This window comes from Denticeps clupeoides, chromosome 16, assembly GCF_900700375.1.
Source record: "Denticeps clupeoides chromosome 16, fDenClu1.1, whole genome shotgun sequence".
Classification (NCBI taxonomy): Eukaryota; Metazoa; Chordata; class Actinopteri; order Clupeiformes; family Denticipitidae; genus Denticeps; species Denticeps clupeoides.
The window spans coordinates 14,916,271-14,942,990 of NC_041722.1; the positions used below are offsets into that span (position 1 = coordinate 14,916,271).

Genomic DNA, 26,720 nt, shown 5'->3' on the forward strand with positions numbered 1-26,720 from the left:
AGTAGATACTACCACCTTTCATCAAGAAGACGAAGCCAAGCTATGAAGCAGTTATGGCAATTTAATGTAAGTGCTGCTCAGTCCCCTTGATTTGTACGTCCTTGAAAAAAAAAAAGGCAAGTAATAGTCTGAGAACAAGAGCATATGTGGGAGGGGGGGTTAAGGAAACAATGTCAAACAATTAGCCTTCCACAATGAATAATTAATGTCTCTCTCAATGTCTGTTAAAACGTTATTTCAATTGCTCTTTGTGCAAGTTTATTATACCTTTTCAAAAACCAATTTGTCCAAGAGGGTGTGGCATAATTTTTACAACTTTACCACAATCTCAAGGAACAAATCCTATGAGTTCTATAAAAATAGACAAATATCAAGAGCAACAAACGAAATTGCTGTGGACTGACGAGTTGACTAAGATCACACGAAAATGTAGGCCTTATGCTAGGTCAAAACTATTTCATATTGGTCTGTAGCTGGTTCCAAGTATCTGATGCACAAATGCCCTCTGCTGGCCAAAATACAAAACACCCGTATGACTCAGACCAGAATTAAAATAAAAGCATTTTATTAAGAATAAAACTGCAAGATTGCAGTTTTCTGGGAACAAATATTAAAAAAAAAAAAAAAAAAAAAAAAAAAAAAAAAAAAAAAAAAAAAAAAAAAAAAAAGATTAAAACATTGAGAAAATAGAAAAGACTACTACTTAGAAAGCTTACAAACATTCAAGTAAAAGGACATTGACAAATAATAATAAAAGGTCAATTGCTCAAAAGTGCAGTGGGAAGGGGTGGGGAGAGAATTATTTCTTAGCCTTTAACCGGTCAAGTCTCATCCTAAGGTCTTCAAGGCTGGGCTGGGAAGAGTTTGCTTGGGGACCAGCCGGTTCACTTTGCTCCCTAGACTCCCTGAGCTGGGAAAGCTTAGTCTTGAGCATTTCCATAGACGACGTGGTGGATGAGGACAAAACAGGCATTTTAGAAATCATTTCAGTGAGTGGAGGCCTCTCATCAGTGGTCTTCAGCAGAGGTAGGGTCTAAATGAAAGTGAAATTAATACAAAACCAGGAAGAATATATAAGAAATATATAAATAAAATGTAATACCTGGATGGGGTTTGGCATGCCATGGATTTCTCTTAGCTTCTTGAGCTTCTCTCGGTAAACATGAAGATTAAAGTTTGAGCTTGAAGGCTCAGACACAGGCTCCGAATGGCTAGGTACACCTTAAAGAGAGCAGATAGATTTGCATACAGTCAAATAAAACAAGAGCATAACATTTTAAAACCACAAGACCAGATTTTGCACAGAATTAGAAAAATGTATAACACCTAGAAGCAGTTCTAGTCAGGAAATGATACCTGCAGTGGCGGTCTGAGCCTTGGGCTTGGCTTCTTTTTCTGCATTCCTCAGGCCTCGCTCCACCACAGTCTGCAGGCTCTGAGGCAGCTTTTTGAGGTGTGGGGCAAGGTCCACACTTGGGTTCAGATCCTTAAACTCCAACAGTTTCCTCAGACCCTGAGTCAGAGGTGAGAAGGTTTAGAATTAGACAGAAGACCGGAGTAAAATAAAGATGAAAAGCAGGTCATACGGACTGAGCACTACCTCAGTGGTGTTTTCCTGGGAAACAAGGTTCTTGAAGATCTCACCAAGAACCTCGTTGTTTTCAGGGTGTGCTAGCTTTTTTGTTAATAAGAATAGGCTAGGTCAGTATCTGGGTAAAGACATGACTGCATTAAATTCAGTAAGGAGAACATACCATTTGAGGAGCATCCTTGTCTTTAGCTACCCTTTTCAAATAAGACTCCAATTCAGACTCTCTTGGGTCTTGTATCATGGTCATGTGGTCTAAAATCTGTGGAAAGTAAAAATGAAATATCTACCATTTGCACACACTTCACACAGCAGTCAGTTCAACTTGTGTGAGGCTGTTTAACAAACCTTAGGACCAACAAGTCTACAGATCGTGTGCAGAAGGATTTTGATAGTCCTCTGGGCATTGGCATTCTTCAGCTCCCTCAGCTTTTGTCTGGGGAAGACCTTCAAGAAGTCGTGGATGTGCAGGAGAACCCGATCCAAGTTTATAGAGCCTATTCTATCTGGAAGGTAACGAATCACTCGCCACAGACACTGCGGAGCAAACAGGTTTCATTAGGTAAGGCAAACAGTGACCGCAAGATAAAGATTTTTTCTATTTTATAAAACTCCACACCTTCATGATGATCTCCGAGACCTTAGAGGATGGATTAGAATTAAGGGCTTCTTGAAGCAAGACTATAAGAGCACTTAAAATAAAAATAAAATTTGAACACATAAAAGTGCAGCTTGATTTAATAAGCAACTCTTAACTCCGAAGTAACTGACTGCACTTTATGATCCTGCAGAATGTACCTGAGCATATTAGTTTGATCAGCCCGATCTAGCAAGCGGCCCACCAGCTGGTGAACAGAACGACTGAAGTCTGCGCTGCCCTCCTCCATCCTGGCATCAATAGTGAAAGGCAGCAGCGCCTGGGTCAGATCTTTCAGGACTCCTGCAGAAGCCTCATGAGCCAGTCTGTTGACGCTAAACAACTGCAACACAGGGAAAGACTTGGGACATGAGAATTCTGCGGTATAGACCTTCCCCAGAAGAACGTTCCCCTGCGCCCAGTACTGGTCAGATGGCCCCTGTCCATGTCATCAGGCATCTGATTGGAGAGTTCCGCCACTGCAGAACAGCTCCAGCAAACAGGTCAGTTTAATCATCCCAGACTGGTTATATCGGCGAAATCATGTGGAGTTTACACATTTTCAGAGCCTCAAAAAGTACATCCGTTCATTCAGTAGAAAACACGAGAAACTGGAAAAGCAGGCTGCACCAACAACCAAACCAAAAAGTGTCAGGCTATATACAGCAGGGACCCCTGCAGTGATGCAACACTAATGTAAGACCTATGGTGAGCGAGTGGCGAGCAAGGAGGAAGAAGAACCAAGTCCCTTACGTTAGTTGTGGTGCTGACGACACTGCTGTAGAGGTTGAAAACCTCGCACTTGGCAAGTTGCTCGTCAGCCATGTGTGTCGAGAGGAGACGGAGCTGCATGAGCACCGCAATCACGAGTTGGTCAACATGACCAGACATGGCCTGCACTCTGGCTGGCTGAGACAAAAGCTCGTTGACCTGCAGAGGGACAGTATATTCAGAAGTAAAACTTCAAATTAAAACTTCAAATAAATAGATACATTTCACATTGCAAAATACCTGCAACAACCCTTGTATGCTGGTGTTTGTCTCCACACTGGCAACCTGGGAGATTATCAAATTAATCTTGGCGGAAGTGTTGCTATGAAGATCAAGCGTGGCGGATTCAAATTTGACTCTGCAGATGGACAAAGTAGATGCTTCGAACACAAACTGATATAATTATTGGTGCTTATTAAAGTAAAAATGCAAACTTAATCTTACTTAAACTCTGGGATCTCAACTGGTGACAGGTCCAGGTTGTGTGTCACAAGGCTAGGGAGCTCTATATGGCCTGCTTTGTCTCCTTCAAACTGATCCAAGTCCAGCTGGAACTCACCAGTCACAGAGGAGGCCTGCTGTTGCTTCATGAGAGCATTTTGAGCCCGAATCTGACTGCAAGAGTAAGACTGGCCCATGAAGTAATGTCAAAAATGCTCTGAAGGGGAAATGTGTGGAGGAAATCTGTGAACCACATACCCAAGCTTTGGTCTCTCATCCTGGGCAACGGAAGAGTTAGAGGCAGCCTTGGTCTGGGCAGTTGTAGCACACACTTTAGTTTGGTCAGGAACTGAAGGCTTTTTAGAAGAACGCTTGATCCTTTCCTCAAGCATGCTCATGTCTTTTTCTGACAACTACACAGTAGAAACATTCATGAAATATTAACTTTTAGTATAAGTCATTGCGCTGCACAATCCAATATGACTGGGACCACAGATATTGGAGAGGGAAAGGAGAGAACGAAGAGGAGGGGAAAAAAAATTAAAAATAAAAAAGCCGAAGTGTACACAGAGAACTTCAATATAATTGGCAAACATTATTCAGTGCTATATCAATTCTGTTCCACCACTAATTAGCACATTTAGTGACTCACATTGCCAAGGAGTTTGTACACCTGCTCCCCACAGACATTATAAGCCACCACCACAGTGTTGAGGGCTGCATTGCGAACAGATGTGTCACGGTCCCCAATGTGCCCTGCAATCTCTTTCAGGGCCTTGCCGCCTGTGTGCTTGCAAACCAGGAGGCCAAGGAGGGCAATGATGCAGCCAAGTTCCTCTAAACATTCTGCAGAGGACATAGCAGATACAAAAGAAAATATAAAAAGTAATTCTTGAACTGTGCATTGTCTCATTTCAAGGGAAGCCTGAGCCTTACCTGCTCGCTGCTTAGAATTCTTGGATTTGGTACCATCCATGAGTAAGGGAAAGACCTTGCTGGCTGGGTAAATTTTATAGAGCAAGGAAAGGATGCAACGAGCATCCTTACGAACAGAGTCTTTGGCCTCCCCCACCTATGGAGGAGCACAGAGCATAAATATCTTAGAGATCTATAACAATCCCCCCATCTATGCTTCAAAAATGAGTTGATTAGACTGGGACAAATTAGTAAAATGCCAGTTAAGAAAAGTACATACCTTAAGAATGAGGTAGGGGATGAATGATGCGGCCTCAGGCTCAAGAAGGTGGTAGTCCATGGACCCAAGGCAAGTGAAAAGCAGTTTAAGATATTCCAGCGCCTTCATCAACACACTGGTGTTTGTGTCAAAGAAACGCAATGTGAACCACTTGAGGATCAGGTCCAGGCAGGACACTGTAACCTCCTTCTCTGCCTCAAGATGCTTCATGGAAGATAAGGAAAGAAGTGCTGAAGTGCTCTCCCAAGATCATAGTAAAACATACAAGAGTAGCAGATAAAAGGGTGAAGTCTGCATGAAAACCTTTTTAAACTGCCAACCTCAATCATGGTTCCAATTGCTTTGATGTGCATTTGGAAGTCAGCGTGAAAGAGCTCTTCCAGAAGCCACTTAGCAACGCAAGACCCCATCTGAGTCTTCAGTTGCTCCACAAATTCATCTCGAGGGGTGATGAAGTTCCATTTCAGCACCTTGCGCATATAAAATTATACATTAAAAAACAAAAGCAGAGCAGTTAGTAAATCACAATACTGTAGGACAAAGTGTCTCTTGCCTTTAGACTCTTCTCCTCCTTAAACCTCTGTTCTTTGCCATTTGGCACCATTATGAAGATTGGACCAGATTTGTCTTCAGCAGCAGATTGTTCTTTGCCTGAAGGCTTTTTACCAACTGCGCTCTGGAATAAAATTGTTTATTGATGAGCCCAAAAAAAACAGTCAGTTTAAAAACGTCGGCACAGAAAATTGTGAAAAATCATACCATATTTATACAAAAAAAAACAAAAAACAAAACAAAACAAAGTCAAATAAACATTTTAAATTACCAGGGACAGGACAGACATGGACAAAATGTTCACAAAATTAAATGGAGAAAATGAAGCAAAAGGTTGGGGGGAGGGGGAAGAAAAAAGGAAACGAGCTATGAAAGGACTGCACAAGAACACCGTATAAGAAACGCCTGGTTAAAAACACAGCGTGTAAAAGTTTAAAAATATTTAAAATGCAGTGATTGACTGGGTCTGCCTGACACTGGTTGGAAGGTCATTCAATAAATGTGCGGTGGCCACTGCAAACTAAAATATAAAAATAAATAAGTGACCCAGAATGGAGCCCTGTGAACCATTTGAGGGCTTAATACAAATGCCACAGAATCATTTGCTAAGAGAATGTCATTAAAAGACTAACAGAGCAGATTCTGTACTGTGGTCAGATTTAAACACAGAATGAAAGTACCAGGATTGCATTTGCGCTCAAAAAGGTCTGTAGATGCACTTCAAGAAGCATTGATATTAAAAAGCTAACTTCGAAATATGCCTAAATCTTGATAAGACAGTAGAGTCGAGACCAGTATTTCATGCTTGAAACTTTTGGGCACATCTGAGATTGTTAAATGGAGAGGATAAAACAAAAACCACCATGAGCTACAGAGTGCACCAGGAGCCCTTCACAGGGTAAAAAGGTTACCTTTCCCTTGGCTCCTAACCCAGATGAGACTTTCTTGGCTTCCGGTTTGGACTCTGATGGTTCAGAGAAATCAGTCTGTCCTTTAGATGCAGCTGGGTCAAAATTGAGAAATGCTACTTCACAGAATATCCCCAAGAAGCACAGAAAACTGGTTTGTATTAAGAAAGCAGTCAAGGCACATACCTGAATTTAAGCTAGAGGTCACAGCAGGGGTGCTGGCGGTCACTTTTGAGACTACTGCTGACGCTTTGGCAGGAGCGGCAGCTTTAGCCGGCACAAGTGCCTTGGCCTTCTCTAGCAGTCCCAGCACCTGGTCCTTAGAGGCAGGCTGTGAAGAGCAGAATGTTTTGTGAGTTGGAGGAGAGGGGAGAGAAGGGAAGAAGGGAGAGAGAGGGGAGGGAAAAAAAAAAAAAAAAAAAAAAAAAAAAAAAACACCTTTATGCTACTGGTTGCTTTGGTCATCTTCTGAAACCCAAGGTGCATCATGAAAGCAGGCAGTGCATCCTGGGCCTTTTTGCGAACATCTCCATTTCTGTCCTCTAGGCAGGTGTACAAGTACGGCACACAAAGCGTAAGTTCGGCCGGCACTGAACGCAAAGTGGGCAGTTTCTCTGCCAGCCAGCTCAGCACCTGCAGAGGCATATTGGAAGTGACTGGTGGATATGAACCAGTTAGCACACAAGTATAACATTTTAAATGGGAAAACTAGCTGACAAACAAGTCATGCAAAATGTGGGTAATCACCTCCTGTCTGAGGAAGGGGTTCTCTTTCTTCAGCTCTCCTGAAAGCCCCTCACCATCGAGCCACTCCTTGATTCCCGTCTGTTCCACCCAGACATTGAGTGTGCTCAAGGCTGCAGCCCGTACAGTGTTCTGCAGGGAAGAGAATGGATCTGATTACCAAGAAAATGACCACGTTTGTGCCGTAATAGAAGACAGTAATATTTTAAGTGTGTGAGCTTGCTTACTTTACTGTCTCCTAGTACACCAATAATGGGAAAGCCAAGGTCTTTGACATGCTGTTTCAGGGCAGGGCCCATTGCTGTGGCCATCTGATTTAAGATTGAAAGGGTCTGTTGCACCTGAATCCAGACCAAAAGACAAACTTGCTCTAATAAGACTGAAGGGAGATTTATTATTTTTGAAATGATCTTAGAACAAAACCTTCACCATACCAGTATCTTATTGGAGTCTGAGAGTCTGGCCTTGAGTGCAAGGGGCAGCTCTCCCAGACTGGGCTTGATAAACTTCGCTTCAGAGATCACTGCAGACACCTCTTCCAGTCCCTCCTTTCTGATCTTCCAGTTCTTGTCTCCAAGCTTGGACACCATATCAGATGTGATCTTATCACTGTACACGAGACACCATAATACTTCGGGATTGTGGAAACGAACAAGATTTTTCTACAAGTAACCAGTAAACTCGCAAGTACCTAACATCAGTTCTGGGCAGGAGGTCCATTATTTCAGCGGATGAATCATCTTCATCAGCCTCCGCATCACCTTCAACATTTGCTTGCTTACTGGATCCTTTGATTGGTGCAGGTGGAGACTGACCTTTCATCTGAGGGCAGGGACAGGAAGAAAAAATATATTTTTATTTATTTAAAATCATTTATAGTCATATGCAGTGCATTAGAAATCAGATGCACCCAGCAAAAATGTTATTCCAACAGCTTCCAAAACCCCATACATCACTTATCTAAAGGATAACATTATACACACACCTTCTCAAATTCAGAGTCAATCTGAGAGACCAGCGCAGCTTTCTCGTCTTCAAAAAATACACGCAAGGGAGCACCCATGTAGAGAAACATCACTCCCAACAGGGATATGGCAGCGGTTCTCACTGCCTAGAAGGCAAAATCACAAGATCAGTCATTGCTAATGTCCAGTGCAAGACGCTGGAACCAAAAAAAATAAACAAACATTTACTGGGTTTCCCAGGATTAAGCCTGTAATCAAGTCACTTTAGGATATCTTTACAAAAAAAAAAAAAAAAAAAAAAAACCTGTGTCTCATACAGAATCATGATTAAACTATTTTAATGTAACAAATAAACAAACAATGTAACTCCAAGTCGATCACACTTCTGTGAAATACAATCTTACACTTAGGAAGCAACACTGACAATTTCCATTTGTTGCTGTGCAAATGGGTAAGAAAGGGAAAAATTAAATAAAAAAATTATTGGCAATTATTTAAGGTGTGGTTCTGCAGGTGGTTACCACAGACCACTTCAGTTCCCTGGGTTCTTCTTCCAACTGCAAGACAATGCTAGACCTCATGTGGCTGGAGTGTCAGCAGTTCCTTTAAGACTAAAGCAATGATATGGACTGGCCTGCCTGTTCCCCAGACCTGAATCCAATTGAGCACATCCGGGATATGTCTTGCTCCATCCACACAAACTGTCCAGGAGCTTACGGATGTTTTAGTCCAGGTCTGGGAGGAGATTACTCAGGAGACCATCCTCCACCTCATCAGGAGCATGCCCAGGCGTTGTATGGCGGTCATACAGGCACGTGGAGGCCACGTACACTAATGAGCCTCATTTTGACTTGTTTTAAGAACATTACAAAAATTCTGTAGAGTGCTTCCACTTTAATTCAGTGACTCGAAATCCAGACCTCCATGAATGTGCTGACAAACAAATAGATTGAAATCAAATGTAACTACATTAACAAAAAGTATTTAATAAGTATGTTCTATTCCTTCAGACCTAGGATGTCTTATTTTTATGTTCCCTTTATTTTATTTATTTTTTTTAAGCAGAGAAAAATCAAACCGAAGCAAACAAGAGGGCAGAAAGCGTGATCTGAACTCACAGGATTGGTAGCTGCCAGGGCAGTTTTGACACTGCTGATGAAGGCCTTAACGTTAATCCTGAAAGATTAAGCAGAACAAACCCACTTGAATTAAAAGCCGAATGTCCCAGACGAAAATGAACCCTGGCAGAAGAGACAAGTAGAACGAAATCCTGTCCTGAAAGTGCTTAAAACTCACCCTGTAAAGCCAAACTCCTTGATTGCATTAGACAGCCAGTTCAGAGTTTCGGCTTGGTTTTTGGGGTTCTTCTGAGCGAAGGCCATCGAGACGGCCTAGAAGAGGAATGCGGACCAGGGTGTTATTAAAATCGCTCAGCCACCAGTTGTCCAATAATGCTTTAGAAGAGAATTAAAATTAAAGCAGGACCTGCTCTGCAGTCCATGGCAGCGAACAGGCCTCCCCAATAGCAGTCAGAGCCTCTTTGGCCTTCACTCCACATTTCACATCTCCCACCTTATCCACCAGAGAATCCAGGACCAGAAGGGCTGACGTCTTAGAAAACGATCCCCTCTGTGCAAGGACAGCTACCACCTGCAGCTTCAGCTGCATCACCTATAAAAGCAGATTTATTATAAAGGATTAGAGCTACCATCACATAGCCCTAGGCTGAACATTTAAATTTGAGACAAATTCAAAAAGGGAGGGGGAGGATAATAATAATAATAAAAAAATTATATATATATATATATATATATATATATATATATAAAAAGTGTGTGTGTGTGTGTGTAATATATATCTGTTAAGGGGTCACCTGGAAATTGGTTTCCTTCCACCCAGGTTTCTTGGCCAGCATGCGGACAAGAGCTTGGCAGGGCACCTCACTCTGCTCCATCTGTTCTATGGCCTGCAGGACAGAAAGGTCAGTGGTTCGTTTAACTGTGGAGACACAGCCGACAAACTTGGCTTTGTTACAACGGAAGATGTGGAAAATGAAATTGTTGGAGAGATAGAAAACGCACCTTATGGAACTCCTCCATGCTGGCCAGCCTCTCTTTCCAGTTGGCACTGTCCAGTAACTGCATGCAGGAGGCAGGGAGGACAGCAGCAGCCCTCTCCTCACAGACTTCCGGCTGAAAGGTCAACCGGCATGAGAACAAAAGCTAGGATACTAAACAAGTCCATATGTGAAGTAAGCCATGTGTTTCAGTGTGCACTCACAGAAAGCTCACTCTCTATGGCCTCTTTGCTGCCAGTTTTGGGGGTCTTTGCATTAGTCCCTCCCCCTGCTGACTTGGCCTTCTTAGGAGGTCCGGCAGGCTGAATCAGACAATATACCTTCAGAATCTTTCAACAAAAGCCCTACAGGATTTAAAAAAAAAAAAAAAAAAAAAAAAAAAAAAAAAAAAAAAAAGCCCTTGAACACACCTTGGCTGCCGGGGCCTTTTTGGGCGGTGCAGATGACTTTGCTGGAGCTTCAGTTGGTGCAGTTTTTGGAGGGGGCTTTTCCTTCTCAACACCACCACCACTTTTCTTTCCTCCCACAAGTTCCACTTTACCAGCACACTCTTTTATCTGTCAATACAAAAAAAAAAAAAAAAAAAAAAAAGTTTGTACATTTTTGCTCATGCTTATTATTTACCCAATCCATAATGTGCTGTATCCCATCAAATATGGTTAAGATGGCAACATCTCAAGCTTACCTTGTCCATTTTGAGTTTGTCAAGGTCAGCCAGAAAGGGGGATAGAGCTTTCTCACTCAGGACTCTCATTGCAGTGCCCAAGGCCTCAAACGCTGCATCACGCACTTCAGGGGCAGAGTCACTGACTTGCTGCAGATGACGAAATACAGACTTGTCAAACATACAGCACACCAAGTCATGTTGTGCTGTATGAAAATGCTGTATGGCATTCCCTAATAAGCTGCAAGGTTTAAAACTGGCCAATTCCATACCTTAATCAGCGCAACACAAAACGGTTTGAGCAGGTTTTTAGGCAGTGTGGAGGAATTGCAAAGCTGGAAACTTCTGGCCAGGAAAAGTGAGGCCTGCTGCTTAATGGAGGGATTTTTGTTGTCCATCACAGCTAGAACTCCCTCACTCAAACTCTGAAGTGTGGTCTGAAGGGGGAAAAATTAAATTAAAAGTGACCCGATTCTGCGCTAAATTGATTTAAAGTTCCATTCACGACACTTACAGAAAGGAAAGCTGCATCAATAGCTTCTTGCAAGGCCTGTACTACTTGTGCTTTTTTTTCCTTGAACTTGTCCAAAATGGTTGGCACCACCTAAAATCAATAAAATAAAATGACTAAAAGCCCCTTGCCCCCCCCCCCAAAAAAATAAAAAAAACTGGATTAACACTCTTCTTGCAAATGTAATGTAAGACCTACAATACAAGCATATGATCCAAACTTCTTCCTGAGCCCTGCAGCCAGTCCAGCGATGCACTTGGCTGCCAGTGTCACCAGCATGACATTGGTGTCCTTACCAATCACCTAAAATGGACAAAAAAAAAAAAAAAAAAAAAAAAAAAAAAAAAATTGGATTAGTCAAGAAAGCAGAGGAGAGCCTATGTAGATTAGGTCAGACTTGCCTTGTTAAGGGCTCTGACCAACTCTCCATAATCTCCTGGCTCCAGTTTGGGATTTTTGAGCAATGTCTCCAAAGCTTCAAGGGATTCCTTTCTTTCTTGCCATTTCTTGGCTTCCTATAAAAATAACGTCTTGAGTTTGTGCATGTGATCAGCTCAAAAAAAAAAAAAAAAAAAAAAAAAAAAAAAATCCCATCACGAAGAGAGGTCTTACTAGCTTCTCATAGAAGTCTTTAGGGAGCTTCGAAAGGATCTCAGCCGCCTCTAGCAGTTCATAAGGGTCCACCACAGAGACAGGTTCTTCAGAGTCAATACCTGACAGGATATACTCTGTTAGAGTTGAAATAGGCCTGCATGGACACAAGCAGCAAAACATCTTTGGGAGGGTCCGTCTCAAGGGAGCGTACCATCAACCTCGTTTCCTCCTCCATCTAGTTGATGCTGCTCGTGTTTGGCTTTCAGGTCCTGCTGAGAGCGCAGGAAGCGATTCTGTTTGGGAGCTGATGCTGGCAGCTTTGCCCACTCTTCCTCCAACTCTTTCAACTGGCAGACAGATAGGCAGACGACAGAAGCACAAAAGACATGAGCAACACACACAGGAGCAGCTGGAGTCTAACTAAGCCACGCAATGCTGCTGATCAGCAATCACAAAAGGAGGCAGCGTTGAGAGGGGGAGAGAGAGATATCACACAGGGGGGAAAATGGGGTTAGCCAGATGATTCTGCCTACTAATGAAGACCTATTAAATATGTATATTTCATTTCTGCCAGAGGCACACAGTTGTACAGAGAGTGGAAAAAATAAATCCATCCATCCAAATGTGACAAAGGAAAAGTGGAGTTCAACTCCCCGAGCAAGGACAAACAGGAAGGGGGGGGGCACTTCTGGTCCCCAAGTACTGGTGCCACTCAATGACCAATCCACTCCTCACTGCTCTTCTCCTACACCAATGACAGCACCTCTTGGAACTGAAGTTCCCAGACACCACCACAATCATTGGACTCGTTTAGAGCTCCCTTGGTTTCAAAGATCCCTAAAAGGTACAGTCCCCAAACACAGACCACTGCTCACCAAGGGAGATGGGTTAAATGCAGAGGACATTTTATGGTCTTGCTGTGTATCACAAGCAAGACAAAAAGACACTATTGCTGAAGTGTACTCATAATAACAATAATAATAATAATAAAACAATTACCTGAACAGAGTTGATGTTCTGAAGAGGTGCTTTGAGAGCATCTCGAATCCATCTGTATACTTCTATAGCTAGGAGCTTGGCTTCATCCCTGATTGCTTTGTCGCGAGACTCAAAGAGCTTTGGTAGAACTTTCACTACAGGCTTAAGAGCAATTATTTTGGAGCCAAATTCACTGTAAAGCGGGAAGAGGAAAAAAATAAAATAAAAAGTCAGCTGAGCGTATAATGGCCAGGCACTGAAAGTTAAATGTAAGAGACACTACTACATTTCACAAAGCTACCCAGTCTAAACTGACAGTTCAGATTTAGATTGGATAGGCAGATTTTTATTTTTCGATCATAGTGGCAGCGTACCCACCTCAGGGCTTTCCTTATGGTCTCCACACAGGCCAGAGTGATCTTGGGGTTCTTGTTCTCAAGGCCTTTAATAAGCTCCTCTTGCACCGCCTCTCCCTTCTCAATTTCTACATACATCAGACAGATGTCTGTACCCAACTCTTTTGCTTTGGCCTTAGGCTGGTTGAAGACTTTACAGACCACGCCACTCACCACCTCACCCACAGTTCTAATGTAACACACACACCTCATTAGGATTAACGCCCAGATTAAGAGCAAAAGTACAACAAGTACTACAGCAAACTAACCTTGACGCCACGTGTGCATTTTCAACATAGATCATCGCCGCCTCCAGACCTTTCAGCTGGGCAACTGCATTGGAGTCTGTGACAAACTTCTTAATCAGTCCCTGGTACTTCCCCCACTCCGGACTCTTCTCATCAGTGATCCTCTGGAAAAGCCTCACCGCCTCCTCATAGCCATTCAGCCTGGCCTTCCAGACCTGCACAGACAAAGAGAGAGGAGGGGGGGGATGTCTGTGTGACAGACTGCCTGCTATCCACTGAGGAGACGTCACTTGTACCCGGAGCATCAGGGACAGCACGGCACTGAATGGCACTGAATTACCTTATGGTCACATTGCTGGTCGACGGGCAACTTCTTCCATTCACAGTCATCCCCCATTTGGAATATTTACTTCAAATTGTTCATCAGCGAAGGAAACGTGGGGCGATTTAGGGAAAAAAATTAATAAAATCAAGCACACGTTCAAAGTGGCTCCTAGAAGTATAGCTGTAATTCAAGGCAACAGCACAGAGCATCGCTACGAACGGAAACCGGGCGAGCTTGAACACCCGACTTCGCTGAATTACTTTATTTATGCATTCGGAATTTTCTTCGGACAAAACTGAACCCTATTTAGCGCGACAGCGGGGGTCACAAGCTAAATGCTAACACGGCGAGAAGCAGCCACAGTCAAAAAAAAGAGCAACAAGCTGTAGCTTCAGCTAAAACGATGCATATTTTACAGAATTTATTGCCACGCAAAGGGCTGCATCCTTACCTTCTTGCGGGTTAAAAGGAAATAAATGCGACTACACACAAAAAAAAAAAATATTGCCCTACAAAGGGAAGAAGCCACTGATATAGCTGCCACTAACACGGCGCGGACAGCTTCTTTGGCCGATTTTAAAACGCGTTGCCCCTTTTGATTGGCCAGCAGCGTTGTCGCTCCGCCGCCTGATTGGTCCGTTTGAAAAGGCTTCCGCCACCAGAAAGACAGCTGTTTCCGGCAAATGCCAAACGCTCCGCATGTTCGTACATGTATATTCGTATATTAAATAGTTCAAAATCTAACACAGCTGGGTTATAGTTTCTCTCTTGTTAAGCACTGGCAGGGCTCTTTATGGCGCTGATGCAGCCCCCCGAACTGTTCGCGGTTTACTAGTGCTAGGAGAATTATAGGTCTATAGGGCTATACTTACTGTTCTCAGATGTGGGAAGTAATGAATTACATTTATCCACTTTTCTGTGATTTGTCATTTTGCTTTTACTCAAGTACATTTTTACGCAAGTATTTTGCTTCGCTACATTGGACAAAAAATGTCACAGTAAAAAGCGAAATGCAGAAAAAAATCAAAATGTCCCTGAACTGAATGGAAATTGCACATATGTGCCAGACCGAGGACAGCAGCACCTCACATGATACAAGCGCTGAGTCCTAGAACCGGTTAAATGACAAGTTTATTAAAAAAAAAAAAAAATGGACCTCTGGAGCTCTGACAGGCTGACAATTGGGTTCTTGGTCATCTTCACCACTAAATGCTCAGTTTAGGTGGCCGGCCAGCTCTAGGAAGAGTCCTGGTGGTTCGTCCACTGTGCTCATTGGACCTTCAAAGCAACCTTCCCCAGATTTTGAGCTCTGACGTGAACTGTGAGCTGTGGGACCTTATATAGACAGGTGTGTGCCTTTCCAAATTATGTCCAATTATGTTTGTTCCACGGTTGGACTCCAAGTAAGCTGCAGAAACATCTCAGGGATAATCAGGGGAACCAGGAGGTTCAATTTTGAGCTTCATGGGAAAGGCTGTGAATACTTATGTACATGTGTATTCTCAGTTTTTTTACTTTTAATAAATTTGCCAAAACCCCAAGTAGACCTTTTTTATGTTGTCATTATGGGGTGTTGTGTGTAGAATTCTGAGGGGAAAAAATATCTTAATCCATTTTGGAAAGTCTGCAACATAACAAAATGTGAGAAAAGTGATGCTCTGTGAATACTTCCCAGATGCACTGTATATGCTTTTTGTATATTCCATACATTATGTTTCTCAAACTGAACATGCTGTAGTATTCTGTAGGTGCTTTATTGCATTTCTTATATCACTTGGCAAGATATATTGATATATTGATATATTCATGTTTGCTATAGAAAGAATAAAAAGCCCAGTTTATTCATAATGAATTGTTGAACATTTTCACAGTTTTGGATACTTTGATTTTGACTTATTTCCTCTTTTTTATTGTAGGGTTGAGTGAACCATACAATTCAGAATTTGGTACTTTTGTGACCAACTGTGCTTAAAAATATTTGTTCAGTTGGAACTGAACATATTTTGTACATTATACTGCCTAAAAGTTGAATAAAAACAACTAGTATATTGGAGTGGATTGGATTTATGATTAATTATTTTTTACATCAAGTAATTGAAAGTAACTATGTAACATTTACTCAAAGTAAATTTTAAATTAAGTAATTTTTTACTTTTTCCTCAAGTAGGTTTTTAGATGGGTACGTTTACTTTTACTTGAGTAGAATTTAGAAGTATAGATACTTTAACTTAATTAAATATTTTCAGTACTTTTTTCACTTGACTCTACTTACATTGGACCGTTTACATTACCAGTAAGATCAAAGCCCATGCCACTGATTTTCTTAATAAACTTATGTCAAATATACAACAATCTATATTTAAATACCGAAACTTTGGAATTAAAAACAAATATGTGACCAAACGCATGGTGTTAACATAATTTATCTTAGTATTAGGCAATGAAGTAAAATCCCAGGTATTGAGTGCGGAACTCAAATTTCAAATGTGTAAAAGGAAACAGGGCTGTCATTGCTCTAGAGCTGAGGCTGTTCTCCACAGATTTGTTTTCAGTGCTGTATCTTCACATGTTGCACTGCATTTTCACATTTATGCAAGAGTGTATTACAGTTTACAGTTTCTGTAATTATGCTGCTATAATGCCACAGCAAACACAAAACATAATCTGCTATGGAGAAATTAGATTTCTATCTACAGAGGACAGAATCCAGTGAATATAAGAAAATCTCCTCTGAAGTGATATCTATGCACTGATCAAACTTACCTTGCCTCAATTAGTTTTTAATGAAACATTATAATTAATGCTGCACTGCACACAGCATTACACAACAGGAGCCCTCTAGTTAAAAATGTAGGTCGGAAATATGCTGCGTTCAGTTGAAGGTGCTTCCTACGCAACCACAGACTCTGTACTGCAAATGAGAATGCCAGGTATCCACATGAATACAAATGCAGTTTTGTATTAAAAGATAGCAAAGGTGTAATTCACTATATCACACAACACAGCTTGTTAGTTGCAATGGCAGGGGAGGGGGACATATACAGTCTTTTCATATTTACACATGAGGGACAACCAAAACAAAAAAAATATATAAATATGTCTTTCAGTTAAGTTTACAACAGTTAAATGTGACCAATATTTTGTAACATAAAAGCGCACTCTATTAAATAACTGGCATCAACCCTATCATTCACAAGAATTGGAAACAAAAAGTGGTTAAATAATCCAGAAAAAAAAGTTCCTTTCCAGTGAGTAAAATTAATACAAATAAGTCCAAAAAAAACAAAACAAAAAAAAACAATCATGATATCCCTTTGTACAAAAGACTTTCTATACAATAAAATCAACACAGTATCTTCAACACACACTTTTTTCTCATTTTTTTTCCCCATAGTGAATTCTGTACAATACTTTCTGTTAGCAGTTTAAAAATCTGAATAAAAGCCAGTGGGTTAGTATGGCAGATAAAAATGCAGATAAAACAGCCCGGTTCTCCATGAGCATAACCGTCAGAGAGCTTCAGTTAAATAGCTGCCAAGACCACCGATACTTGGCCTCAGTGTTGGGGCATGAGTTTTTTTTTTTTTAGCAGCGAAATCAGCACAGCGCTGAACTGGTTGAAGTTACTTCAAGATAAACTGTGTTTTTTCCTTTTTGCAAACACTACATCATACTTGGCAGCATAACCAGCCCTGTAAGCACTCTCCACATACACTGTGTATACTTTCAGAAAACGGTGTCTCGATAAATGGCCAATGATATGCTGTTATACATGTCCATAACCCCATTGTGTTTCATTGAAAAGCAAGTGCATGGAGGTTTACAGGTTCTGAGATGGAAGATCTAGTTTTTAAAAAATGGTTAAAACGTGTATACTTAAACACCTCTGTGAAATATAAATAACTGAGCAAAGACAAAAAAAGCAAATGTTTGGCACTGCTTCATTGAGACTGCTTTCCCCGAGGACTAATAAGAGTTACTAGAGTAAATGTAAAATTCCCATATGTACAATCTTGACTGAAGGAAGAGGAAGAAGGTGAAGAAGGTGAGAAGTCTGGTGGAGCGGTCGTCCATCGCTCACCCTCTGCACAATTCGGAAAGAGGCTGCATCCAAGAAGCGCAGAATAGGAAAAGCACTGTGTCCTTTGGCACTGTTATAAATACAAATCAGTCTTATGAATGGGTTCAGTCTCTCCTCAGCTCCTTAAAAAAAAAAAAAACGCACACAAAATCAAAAGACCCACTCACAAGTACAAAATTGTTCTATAAATAGAGTTTATAAAGACATAACATGTAAGGGATGACGGTCAAGAGGGACAATTTTTTTTTTATGTAATCCAGGAGCAGAGATGAATCTTAGTTGACACAGACGTTGTATTGTACACAACAAAGTCCTCCTTCTCACAGATCAGCTCCAGACAATGTCTCTTAATTTCCGAACAGTGGAACTCTGTAAGCTGTCAGACGGGAGTGCAGGTGGTCACAGGGGGAAGCAGGACGGAGAGCAGGGAGGGTATTGGTTGTAGACATTGTAGAAGTGTGTGGTGTGCACGCGGTGGTTGTGGTCCTAGCGTGTATTGGACTATGAAGGTCAGTCCAGCTGCTTTTCTGTGTGTGTGTGTGTGCACTGTACTGGAATTTGGAAGCAGAAAACTAGATGTCTGGGTCCAGTAGCGTATCTGAGAATGCTAAGCATTTGTGGGATTGTTGTGACGGGTCCATGTTAACTTGTGTGTATGAACTTTGTGACTATGTCTGTCTTACACTTCTGATGGATGAGGATCTGCTGTTTGTGATGTCTGTGTATCAGACCTCACTCTCAGTGGAGGGTTTGCGATTGGGAGCCCAGCCCGTGTCTGGGTGGGGGGCGTGGTGCTGGGGCGTGACGGCGGGGGCCGTGTTAAGACTCGAGCACTCTGACTGCTCCTCCTGCAAGAGCTGCTCGGTCTCGCCGTCGTCCAGAGATGCGCTGCTGGCCTGCAGGGACACGGTGTCCGTCCTCATACACGTGTGCAGGCCGCCACCCCGGCACACCTTAAGCTGCTTCAGGTCCTGCCAGTAGAGCTCCTCCCCTGAAAGGAGACACACCCCCTCCACGATCCGGATCTTCTCCTTGGTGTAGCTGGTGTCCACTACTCCCTGGGGAGAACAACAGAGATATGCATGTCACATGCCCCTTCTGGACTGTGCATCTAAAAGCCTCCTCAACACAGCACCAATATATCAATACTGTTAACACGGCAACAAAAAAAGCATGCTGGTTCAGGACTACACAGAGGCATATGTGTGTTTGCAAATGCTTCATGTTCCCAAACATCTGGAAATTACTGCCAACACTGTTCAAATGTTAATATGTCTTTACATGCTTCTATTTACAGAGACTGCCAGTAATACAGACACCAAAATCAACATAAGAAGATGTACAGTGTCAAAAATGCATATACACAAAGAAACTGACACACTGCAGGATTCAAAGTCAAATGTCACTACCAATGGTAAGTGTAAAAGTACAAGTTACATGCAGAAAGGCCAGATGCTCAAAACGTGTACAACTAAGCAGTGTTTGTTTTTAATCTCCATGCGGCGTAACTACCTCCTCAGTGATTTTGGTGGGAAAAGAAATGGGTCAAAAGATAAAGGGGGAGAGGGAGTTGTAAGGATGAGAGAGCTGTAGTGAAGGAGAAGAAAACAAAAATTGGAGCAAAGTCTTGTCATTTATTGTACTTTTACACAACTATTAACCCATCTAAAGGACAGCCAAAAACAAAATAACAGATACTGGCATCCATGATATGATGAGGACAATCACCAACCAGAGGAACAAATTCATTTGGTCATTTAAAAAATTTTTTGAGGATTTATACATTTATATATTTATATTAGTTGCAATACGCGGCAACATAAATGGCTTTTCTGTGGAAACAGAACAACGATCGTACCTCTTTTTTATATCGGAGCTGATTATAAATAGGGGGCTTTTGGGCAGCCTCGATTTTCACTTCTTGTGTTGATGTTCTATATGATGGATTGCTGTAGGTCAGGTTACTCACACCTGGGTCGGCAAACTTAGACTTCTTGTGCCTGAAAATGAAGACGAATAAAAACGTTTATTACTACACAACTACATAAGTGTATGTGTGTATGTATGTATGTATTTCCAACACTTTCATATTTATTAAACAACTTTCCAATTTCTTAGAGCACAACTAATGCATGCATCAGGGTGGTAGTAGCCTAGTTGGTAACACACTAACCTATGAACCAGAAGACCCAGGTTCAAACCCCACTTGCTATCATTGTGTCCTTGAGCAAGACACTTAACCCAGGGAAACTGTCCCTGTAACCACTGCATTGTAAGTCGCTCTGGATAAAGGCCAGTTTAAATAATCATACTAAAACACTCACTTATAAATGATGACCACAACAATGAGGATCAGAATGGCCAAGACAGTCAGAACTCCTCCAATCACATAGCTGATGTGAAGACCATCACCTTTAAGAAAAAGTTCAAGATAAACACCTTCATAACAGCCCATGTACTGTTACATTTGATGAAAAAACAGCATCTTTCTCACCTCCAGGAGCACTCACAACAGTACTTTTGATGCATCCCTCCAAGCCAAGGTTTTTGTCTGTGCAGCTGTTATCAGGGTAAACATATATTTATATATATATATGAAAACCTAGTAAGTGAATTAATAAGTCAGTTCACAATGTATGGAGTGCTGCATTTCACTCACTTCACCACTGGGGGTCCCTGCTGAGGTTTTTCTGTAGGAAGTTTCCCGTTCTTGCTAGGTGCCCGGGTGATGGGCTTACTACCACCAGCAGGAACTGTGGGTACATAACCTGGAACTGAACCAGAGCTCGTGAAAGAAGAGTTCGGCCATGAGACATTCTCAACATTCTCGAGTGCACAAGGCTGCTAAAAATTAATATAAGTGTCCTACAGAATATTTATCCGATTTCTACTTAAAAGTGAAAGTGAAGTGATTGTCGTTGTGATACACTGCAGCACAGCACACGGTGACACAACAAAATGTGTCCTGTGCTTTTAACCATCACCCTTAGTGATCAGTGGACAGTGTGCCAGGAGCAGTGTATGCGGACTATGGGTGTTGAATTTAATTGTATAATCGATGCATCACAATGCAGACATGGACACCTGCATTGATGCAGTGCAGAACATAATCAATTATATGACATTGATGTTTCTTGGTGATTTTCTGATTCCGACATGGTACTGACAGTGGCTGCTTGATCTGAGTACAGGGCACTCTGAGTAAGAGTTTCACGCTGCGCATATGCCCACAGCATAGTGACGTGTGCGTTTAATGCATTTAAAGGAGAACTACCAGTATATAAGACTGTTACAAGGTGAGCACAGGCTAAACGGAGACAGTTTTTCTGCTCATTGTAGCAAACCAAAGTGGCACATCAGTGGCAACATGCCGGTTTGGGATTTGAACAGGAACATTCTGATTGCAGGTCCATTACCTCTGTGAAACATAAAAATCTCTTTAAACTAAAACATTTAAGGCAACCGGCGATGAAGCATTTTTAAGTTCTCAACTTCACAGCCATGTAGTTTTGGCATGCTTAGCAGCCGTTGCCTTAAATTTTTTACTACAGAGCTCTAACACACCAAAGCTTTGTAGATGTGATATTTAACACACAACAAGTCACACATTTCTCCCCCCCCTGCATTTATTGGCATAGCCTAAGAAATTCTTGGAAATATATTTCTTATTAAATCTCTTGCAAAATTAGAGTGCAATGAAAATTGGCCATGTTCCTAACAATTTTAGATAAACATATTAAACCTTGCCCCCCTGAGTGTGCTCATTAATCGCATAAGTTTATGTGCATGCCTTGCATAAGTGTCAAAACACCTTTAGTTAAGGGAGGCAAGGTGAAAAATCTTTAGAGCCTAATTTAAATAAATGTGTGGACTGCGAAAATCATTTTAAAAATGTAAACAGGAAAGCTAGACATGGTTTTCTACCCAGATGACTACAGTACAGCTGATGCTGTGACTCCCTTTCCCCAAGTCCTCAGTGCAATAAACAGATTCCCGGGTGCAACTCACCAGTGGAGCACGGCTGGCCATCTGGATCGTCTGGACAGGCACACACAAAGCTGTTGGACTTTGCGAAACAGAGGTGGGTGCAGCCTCCGTTCTTCACTCCACAGTGGTTTGTGCCTGCATAGGACACAAGAGGATCCTTCAGAAATGGAGCCAATGAAGTGGACCCAGCAGAAAAGAAAAGTTTAATTAAGATTGACCGTAAAGGTTTGGATTAGAGTGAGCAGGGAAGAGAAAAAAAACCTTCTTTCGCATGAACCAACTCTCACCACTCTGTCGCTGTGGCGACACCACAATGATGTCCATCAGGCCCTCTACGTTGGCCAGAACCGTCTCTTTCTTGCGGCCTGTGTGCTTATCGACCCGCTGGATGGACTTGGTCTGCCAGTCCGTCCAGTAAATCCAGCTGTCTTGCTGTGAGATTCGGGAAGAAGGGGTTAGTGAAGAGGTCACTGGCTTCAACTGGGAACAAGGGAAAAAGAAGAGAATACGGACATACAAACAGAAAACAAACAGGGAAGGGGAAGGAAAAGATGGAGGATGGAAAAACAAAGGAAAGGGGGACAGGGCGGAAGATGAGGGTCAGAGAGTTAATGGTATAAATTAATAACAGAAGTTAAAATAAAAGAAATTAAGCGAGTGAGTGAGGAGGCAGTGAGTAGGGTGTGACTGAAGGAGGAAGTGAGTGAAAGGAGGGGTGTGAGTGAGGAAAAGTGATTTAGGGGGTCAGCTGACACAGGTACCTGTGTGAGGGCGAATGGGTGTGACACTGGGCTGACAAGGATTTGCCGGAGTTTTCCATTTAGATCCGAACTCTCTATTCTGTCCAGATGAGCGTCGACCCAGAATATCCTGAAAACACAGAGAATAGAATTTAATCCAGTTTTCTCAATGGGCTCATTGAGCACTTTATTAGAGACATTCAGACATGTCAGTGGTTGGCCCCATACCTTACAATAAAACAGCCATTTAAAAAAAAATTTTGGCACCATCTACTAGTATTGTGATGTAGTTTTGTGATACATAAATTTTACAATCAGGCCAGTATGGGAATATCCACTGAGAGCCCAACTAGAAATCAAATAACCATTTACAGCATTTTATCAGACGCCCTTATCCAGATGCCCTTATCCACAGATATCAAGTTATACGCTATATTTTGTCCTAAAGCTTTATTTGGAGAAAATGGTCAATGTTAAAAAAAAAAACATTGTCTTTTCTCACCTGCGAGTGTCGTAATCCAGAGTGAGGCCGTTGGGCCAACCAAGGTCAGTGTTAATCAGAACCTTGCGGTCTGAGCCGTCTAGGTGGGCCCGCTCTATCTTAGCAATGTGACCCCAGTCAGTCCAGAACAAGTACCTACAAAAGGCATGTGTGTAAGACCAGTACCACATATAAAGACAGTCAGTTCGGCATTGTCAGCCAGTTCCGCATTATCACTTTACCCCTCACCCTTTGCTGGGGAACACTGCTATGGCTCTGGGTTCGTCCAGGCTGTTGTTGACCAGAACCTTCCGTGAAGATCCATCCAGGCGCGCTACCTCGATAGTGTTGCGGCCGGTATCAGTCCAGTACATGTTACGGGCCACCCAGTCCACTGCCAGCCCATCGGTAGTCTTCAGGCCCTGACTAATGACCGTCTCCATGCCACTGCCATCTAAGTTGGCTCGTCTGAGTAGAAATGAGAGCGAAGTCATGAAGTGTGCGGAATGAAACTGATGAAGGGCCGATATCAAGGTGTTATTTTGTAAAACAAAACTACCAACCTAATGACGTCCAGTGAGACGTCCGTATAATAGAGCTTCCCATCCACGCTGTCATAATCCAGAGAGATTACGTTGTGCAGCTCAGGCACAGGAATGTGAACGTCCGTGTTGTCTGATGTGTCCAGTGAAATGCGGTGTACGCTCACTCGGTTAGAGAAGAGCAAATACGTCTCAGGAATGTCGTCACATGACCTTCCATCACCCTTCAGCAGAATGCCGGTGGGACAGGCACAGGAAGTTCCATTAGGGCGGGGAAAGCACAGGTGGGAGCAGCCACCGTTTCTACGGCCACATTTATTAAAGCCTAATGGAGAAAGAAAGAAAATTGAAAGTTATAAAAATGATGAACAACGAAATGTGTCCTCTGCTTTTAACCCATCACCCTTAGTGAGCAGTGGGCAGCCATGAAAGGCATCCGGGGAGCAATTATATATACTGTTGTGACATGGATTTACTGGTATCACAACATTACGACTGTTGTAAAACATTAAAACATTTTAATCCCTTTGCTTTTTAGGGTGGTTCTCTGCCTCCACATTAAAATCCATATTTGCTATTATGCAACATTTTTATCATCCACACTTGCAACTGCAAAATAAAGCTTAACGAAATACAATGTGGGAAAGGTCTGCAGTGTTGGACGCAATGCAGCGTTGGTGGCACAACATAAAACATAATGACAACAGCACAAGCAAATCTCCACCCGACTGTCACAAGTCATAAGTGCAACAACATTAACATCACTAGTTCTGGGTCACAGCAACCGAAAAACAAAGATGGCCATTGTACTGTGTGCAGTCCTTCCAGCAATGCAACAGAGGGTTGGGTACAGTAAATCTTTCAGTCTGAGTGTGGAAAACAGATGAATTGAAGAAAAAAACTGTTGCAAGCAATCTGTACATTTTTTTATTATATTCCTCCTCTTGGAAAAGGCACAGAATGAATAGAGGGGAAAGAAAAAACAGCCTACATTCTTTGTTAGAAACTAGACATGGAACTCTGCAGCCTTTCCATTAACAACTTTATAACAAGACTCTGGCCTGCACTTGGGACGCCTCATTCATGGGGCGATGTTAACAAGCCTGAGCGCAAACCGAACGCATTGGTTCCCAGAGCCTCATTATCTGTGACTGGTTCATTGGCGCGCTGGCCCCACACAGGACCACCAGGTCTGAAGCACCAGGGGAGGTGACCCATGAAATCTCAGCTGAACAGAAGGGAACATAAAGACCCACTATCGGGAGTGCAGAGAATGTGCAGTGTGACAAATGCCAGCTCTCAGCTAAGTGTGCAGAGAGGGAGAGGTCTTCTAGGTTAAAGAAGACATATAGAAGATGCCCAATTGGTCTCTGGACTGAACATATCTCTTTCAGGTTCTTGTTAAAGAAATCCAATGGTCATGGTAAAGTGGATGATGAGTGGAACAGAGCTGCTTGGGTAATTAAAGAGAATGCACAAGTTATCCTGCAGAGAGCACCATTGGACAGAGGACCATGTTGCACAGTGTCTCGTAATCTGGATTTGCTGATTTTAGATTTTATTTGCTTCCATTTACATTTATATTTACAGCATTTATCAGACGCCCTTATCCAGAGTGACTTACAATCAGTATTTACAGGGACAGTCTCCCTGGAGCAACTCAGGGTTAGGTGTCTTGCTCAGGGACACAATGGTAGTAAGTGGGATTTGAACCCGGGTCTCCTGGTTCATAGGCAAGTGTGTTACCCACTAGGCTACTACCACCCTACTACCTTCCCAGATAAGATTTCACTTGATGGGTATAAAACTCACCCAGTGGTCTCTCTCTGTCCACCGCCTGTATGTCCATGAGGCCTGGGAGGTTGGACCGGACGGTGATTATGTTAGTGCCAGAGGTCTTGTCTGCCCTTTGGATGCTGCGGCTCTGCCAGTCAGTCCAGTAGATGTGTGGGCCGAGCAGAGTCAGCCCATATGGGTGCTGCACGGGAGAAACCAGGATCCGCCGATTCAATCCATTAAGATCTGATGCTTCAATTCGCTGAAAGAGGATGAGTCCAGGCAGAAAAGTTCAGTTCACATTCCAGCTTTTATTACGCAAAATCAAATGGTTACTGAGACACTTTACCTCAGTGTGAGCATCTGCCCACAGCAACTGAGACCCGGCTTTATCTATGGCCAGTCCATTAGGCCAGCCCAGATTATTATTGATGAGAACCACACGTTCTGAGCCATCCATCCCGGACCGCTCCAGTTTAGCATGCTCGCCCCAGTCAGTCCAGTACATATAGCTGGGAAACAAAACAAAAAAAGACCCATTCAAGTATATATTTTTTTCCTCACACAAGCACAAACAGTAAGCCTGACTTTACCCCATCTCATGGTAGAGAGCAATGGCCCGAGGACTGTCCAGGTTCTGCCAGACCAGGACTTTCCGCATGGACCCATCAAGATTGGCTGCTTCAATACGATTGGTGCCAGTGTCTGTCCAATAGATCTTCCGCCCCAGAGAGTCTACAGCCAACCCATCAGTCGTCATCAGGCCTAGAATGAAACAGAAGAGCAGTTATGGGACAATAAATTAGAGATGCACAAGTGACTCATAAGTATTCTGTATTGATAACTACTGTATATATTGATAATGAACATTTTTAGGAGTTTTTTTATCTACTAATGTATTTACAATAGAGTTGTGTTGGGCTATTCTCAAATGGTTCTGAGCAGATCTGATTAGGCCCGTTTTCCTACCTGTTGAGATGATGTCTTCATAGCGTGTGCTGTTGACATCAGCCCTGCTGATCTTTTTCAATGTACTGTCAGACCAATAAACTTTACCTGGGGAAAGTTAAGAATTAATTTTCCATTGGGAGATTACATTTAAGACTGGTCTGAGAAGAGCAGGTCAAGCTGTCGGTCAAGTACCTTCTTTGGGGTCCACTCCGACAGCAATGGTGTTCTTCATTGAACTGTTGACAGCCAGAACCACGTCAGCAAAGTAAGGGATGTCCAGAGATACCATGCGGATATCTGTCCGTCGTGCAAAAATCAGGAAGCTGTTCATTCCTTAGGGATGAAAAAAAAGTTTTTTCTCTATTCAAGCAGCATGGCCAAGTTTAATTCTACTTACAAATATTTGCATAAGAATAACACCACATTATGAGCAAGGTTCGACTACAGCTGTATAAAGCTGTATAGAGTCTGATGTTAAGGTCAGTACTTAGATGACTGCTGTAAGCAGGATGACCAGGATCACCACTTCAGCTTCACAGGATCCATATGAAATATGGAGGTCAGGTTTC

At 42.4% G+C, this 26,720-nt stretch overlaps 2 protein-coding genes across 8 annotated transcripts in view; both read right to left on the bottom strand.

Annotated features, from left to right (window-relative positions):
* Positions 1-780: 780 nt before the first annotated feature.
* Positions 781-14,142, bottom strand: LOC114765745 (cytoskeleton-associated protein 5-like). 3 transcript variants are annotated; one of them, XM_028956150.1, is made up of 45 exons: positions 14,045-14,142; positions 13,609-13,677; positions 13,290-13,483; positions 13,004-13,210; positions 12,647-12,818; positions 11,859-11,994; positions 11,666-11,766; positions 11,455-11,568; positions 11,252-11,356; positions 11,057-11,146; positions 10,815-10,979; positions 10,564-10,692; positions 10,289-10,435; positions 10,082-10,180; positions 9,883-9,993; positions 9,675-9,767; positions 9,287-9,472; positions 9,098-9,192; positions 8,920-8,977; positions 7,822-7,947; positions 7,528-7,658; positions 7,271-7,445; positions 7,064-7,177; positions 6,840-6,968; positions 6,531-6,725; positions 6,279-6,423; positions 6,096-6,187; positions 5,186-5,308; positions 4,953-5,102; positions 4,633-4,836; positions 4,374-4,509; positions 4,090-4,283; positions 3,696-3,850; positions 3,441-3,611; positions 3,237-3,354; positions 2,979-3,155; positions 2,387-2,568; positions 2,208-2,280; positions 1,937-2,125; positions 1,803-1,850; positions 1,755-1,769; positions 1,601-1,675; positions 1,357-1,513; positions 1,103-1,221; positions 781-1,033 (listed from the first exon to the last, which is right to left on the bottom strand). In XM_028956150.1, exons 2-45 carry the CDS (start codon positions 13,663-13,665, stop codon positions 800-802), a joined length of 5,886 nt encoding a protein of 1,961 aa, XP_028811983.1. In that variant the 5' UTR covers positions 13,666-13,677; positions 14,045-14,142; the 3' UTR covers positions 781-799. The 3 variants fall into 3 exon arrangements, with proteins under 3 accessions (XP_028811983.1, XP_028811982.1, XP_028811984.1); XM_028956149.1 differs by having other exon boundaries at positions 1,755-1,850; XM_028956151.1 differs by lacking the exons at positions 781-1,033; positions 1,103-1,221; positions 1,357-1,513; ... (1 more) ...; positions 1,755-1,769; positions 1,803-1,850 and having other exon boundaries at positions 1,984-2,125; positions 2,208-2,269.
* Positions 14,143-16,526: 2,384 nt separating this feature from the next.
* Positions 16,527-26,720, bottom strand: part of lrp4 (low density lipoprotein receptor-related protein 4) — a 78,520-nt gene continuing 68,326 nt past the window's right edge. Inside the window, exons 23-39 of one of the 5 annotated variants that reach the window (XM_028956291.1) lie at positions 26,344-26,484; positions 26,170-26,256; positions 25,794-25,965; positions 25,550-25,712; positions 25,237-25,462; positions 23,446-23,749; positions 23,132-23,350; positions 22,904-23,038; positions 22,423-22,531; positions 21,949-22,141; positions 21,683-21,796; positions 20,334-20,448; positions 20,169-20,233; positions 19,999-20,086; positions 19,533-19,674; positions 19,187-19,261; positions 18,597-18,732 (exon numbers count right to left, since the gene is read on the bottom strand). In XM_028956291.1, coding sequence (XP_028812124.1) covers positions 19,220-19,261; positions 19,533-19,674; positions 19,999-20,086; positions 20,169-20,233; positions 20,334-20,448; positions 21,683-21,796; positions 21,949-22,141; positions 22,423-22,531; positions 22,904-23,038; positions 23,132-23,350; positions 23,446-23,749; positions 25,237-25,462; positions 25,550-25,712; positions 25,794-25,965; positions 26,170-26,256; positions 26,344-26,484 — 2,315 coding nt within the window. In that variant the 3' untranslated portion in view covers positions 18,597-18,732; positions 19,187-19,219. Of the gene's footprint in view, positions 18,733-19,186; positions 19,262-19,532; positions 19,675-19,998; positions 20,087-20,168; positions 20,234-20,333; positions 20,449-20,468; positions 21,797-21,948; positions 22,142-22,422; positions 22,532-22,903; positions 23,039-23,131; positions 23,351-23,445; positions 23,750-25,236; positions 25,463-25,549; positions 25,713-25,793; positions 25,966-26,169; positions 26,257-26,343; positions 26,485-26,720 lie in introns of those variants that run through there. The other 4 variants (XM_028956290.1, XM_028956289.1, XM_028956288.1 and 1 more) reach the window with 4 other exon arrangements.

Excerpts from the sequence above, each read along its gene's own strand:
- LOC114765745 (XM_028956149.1), bottom strand. The coding sequence starts at position 13,665 with ATGGGGGATGACTGTGAATGGAAGAAGTTGCCCGTCGACCAGCAATGT. Across the intron at positions 6,969-7,063 it reads GTGTACTAGGAGACAGTAAA|AACACTGTACGGGCTGCAGC; the intron begins GTAAGCAAGCTC and ends TCTTCCCTGCAG. Across the intron at positions 1,034-1,102 it reads GCATGCCAAACCCCATCCAG|ACCCTACCTCTGCTGAAGAC; the intron begins GTATTACATTTT and ends ACTTTCATTTAG.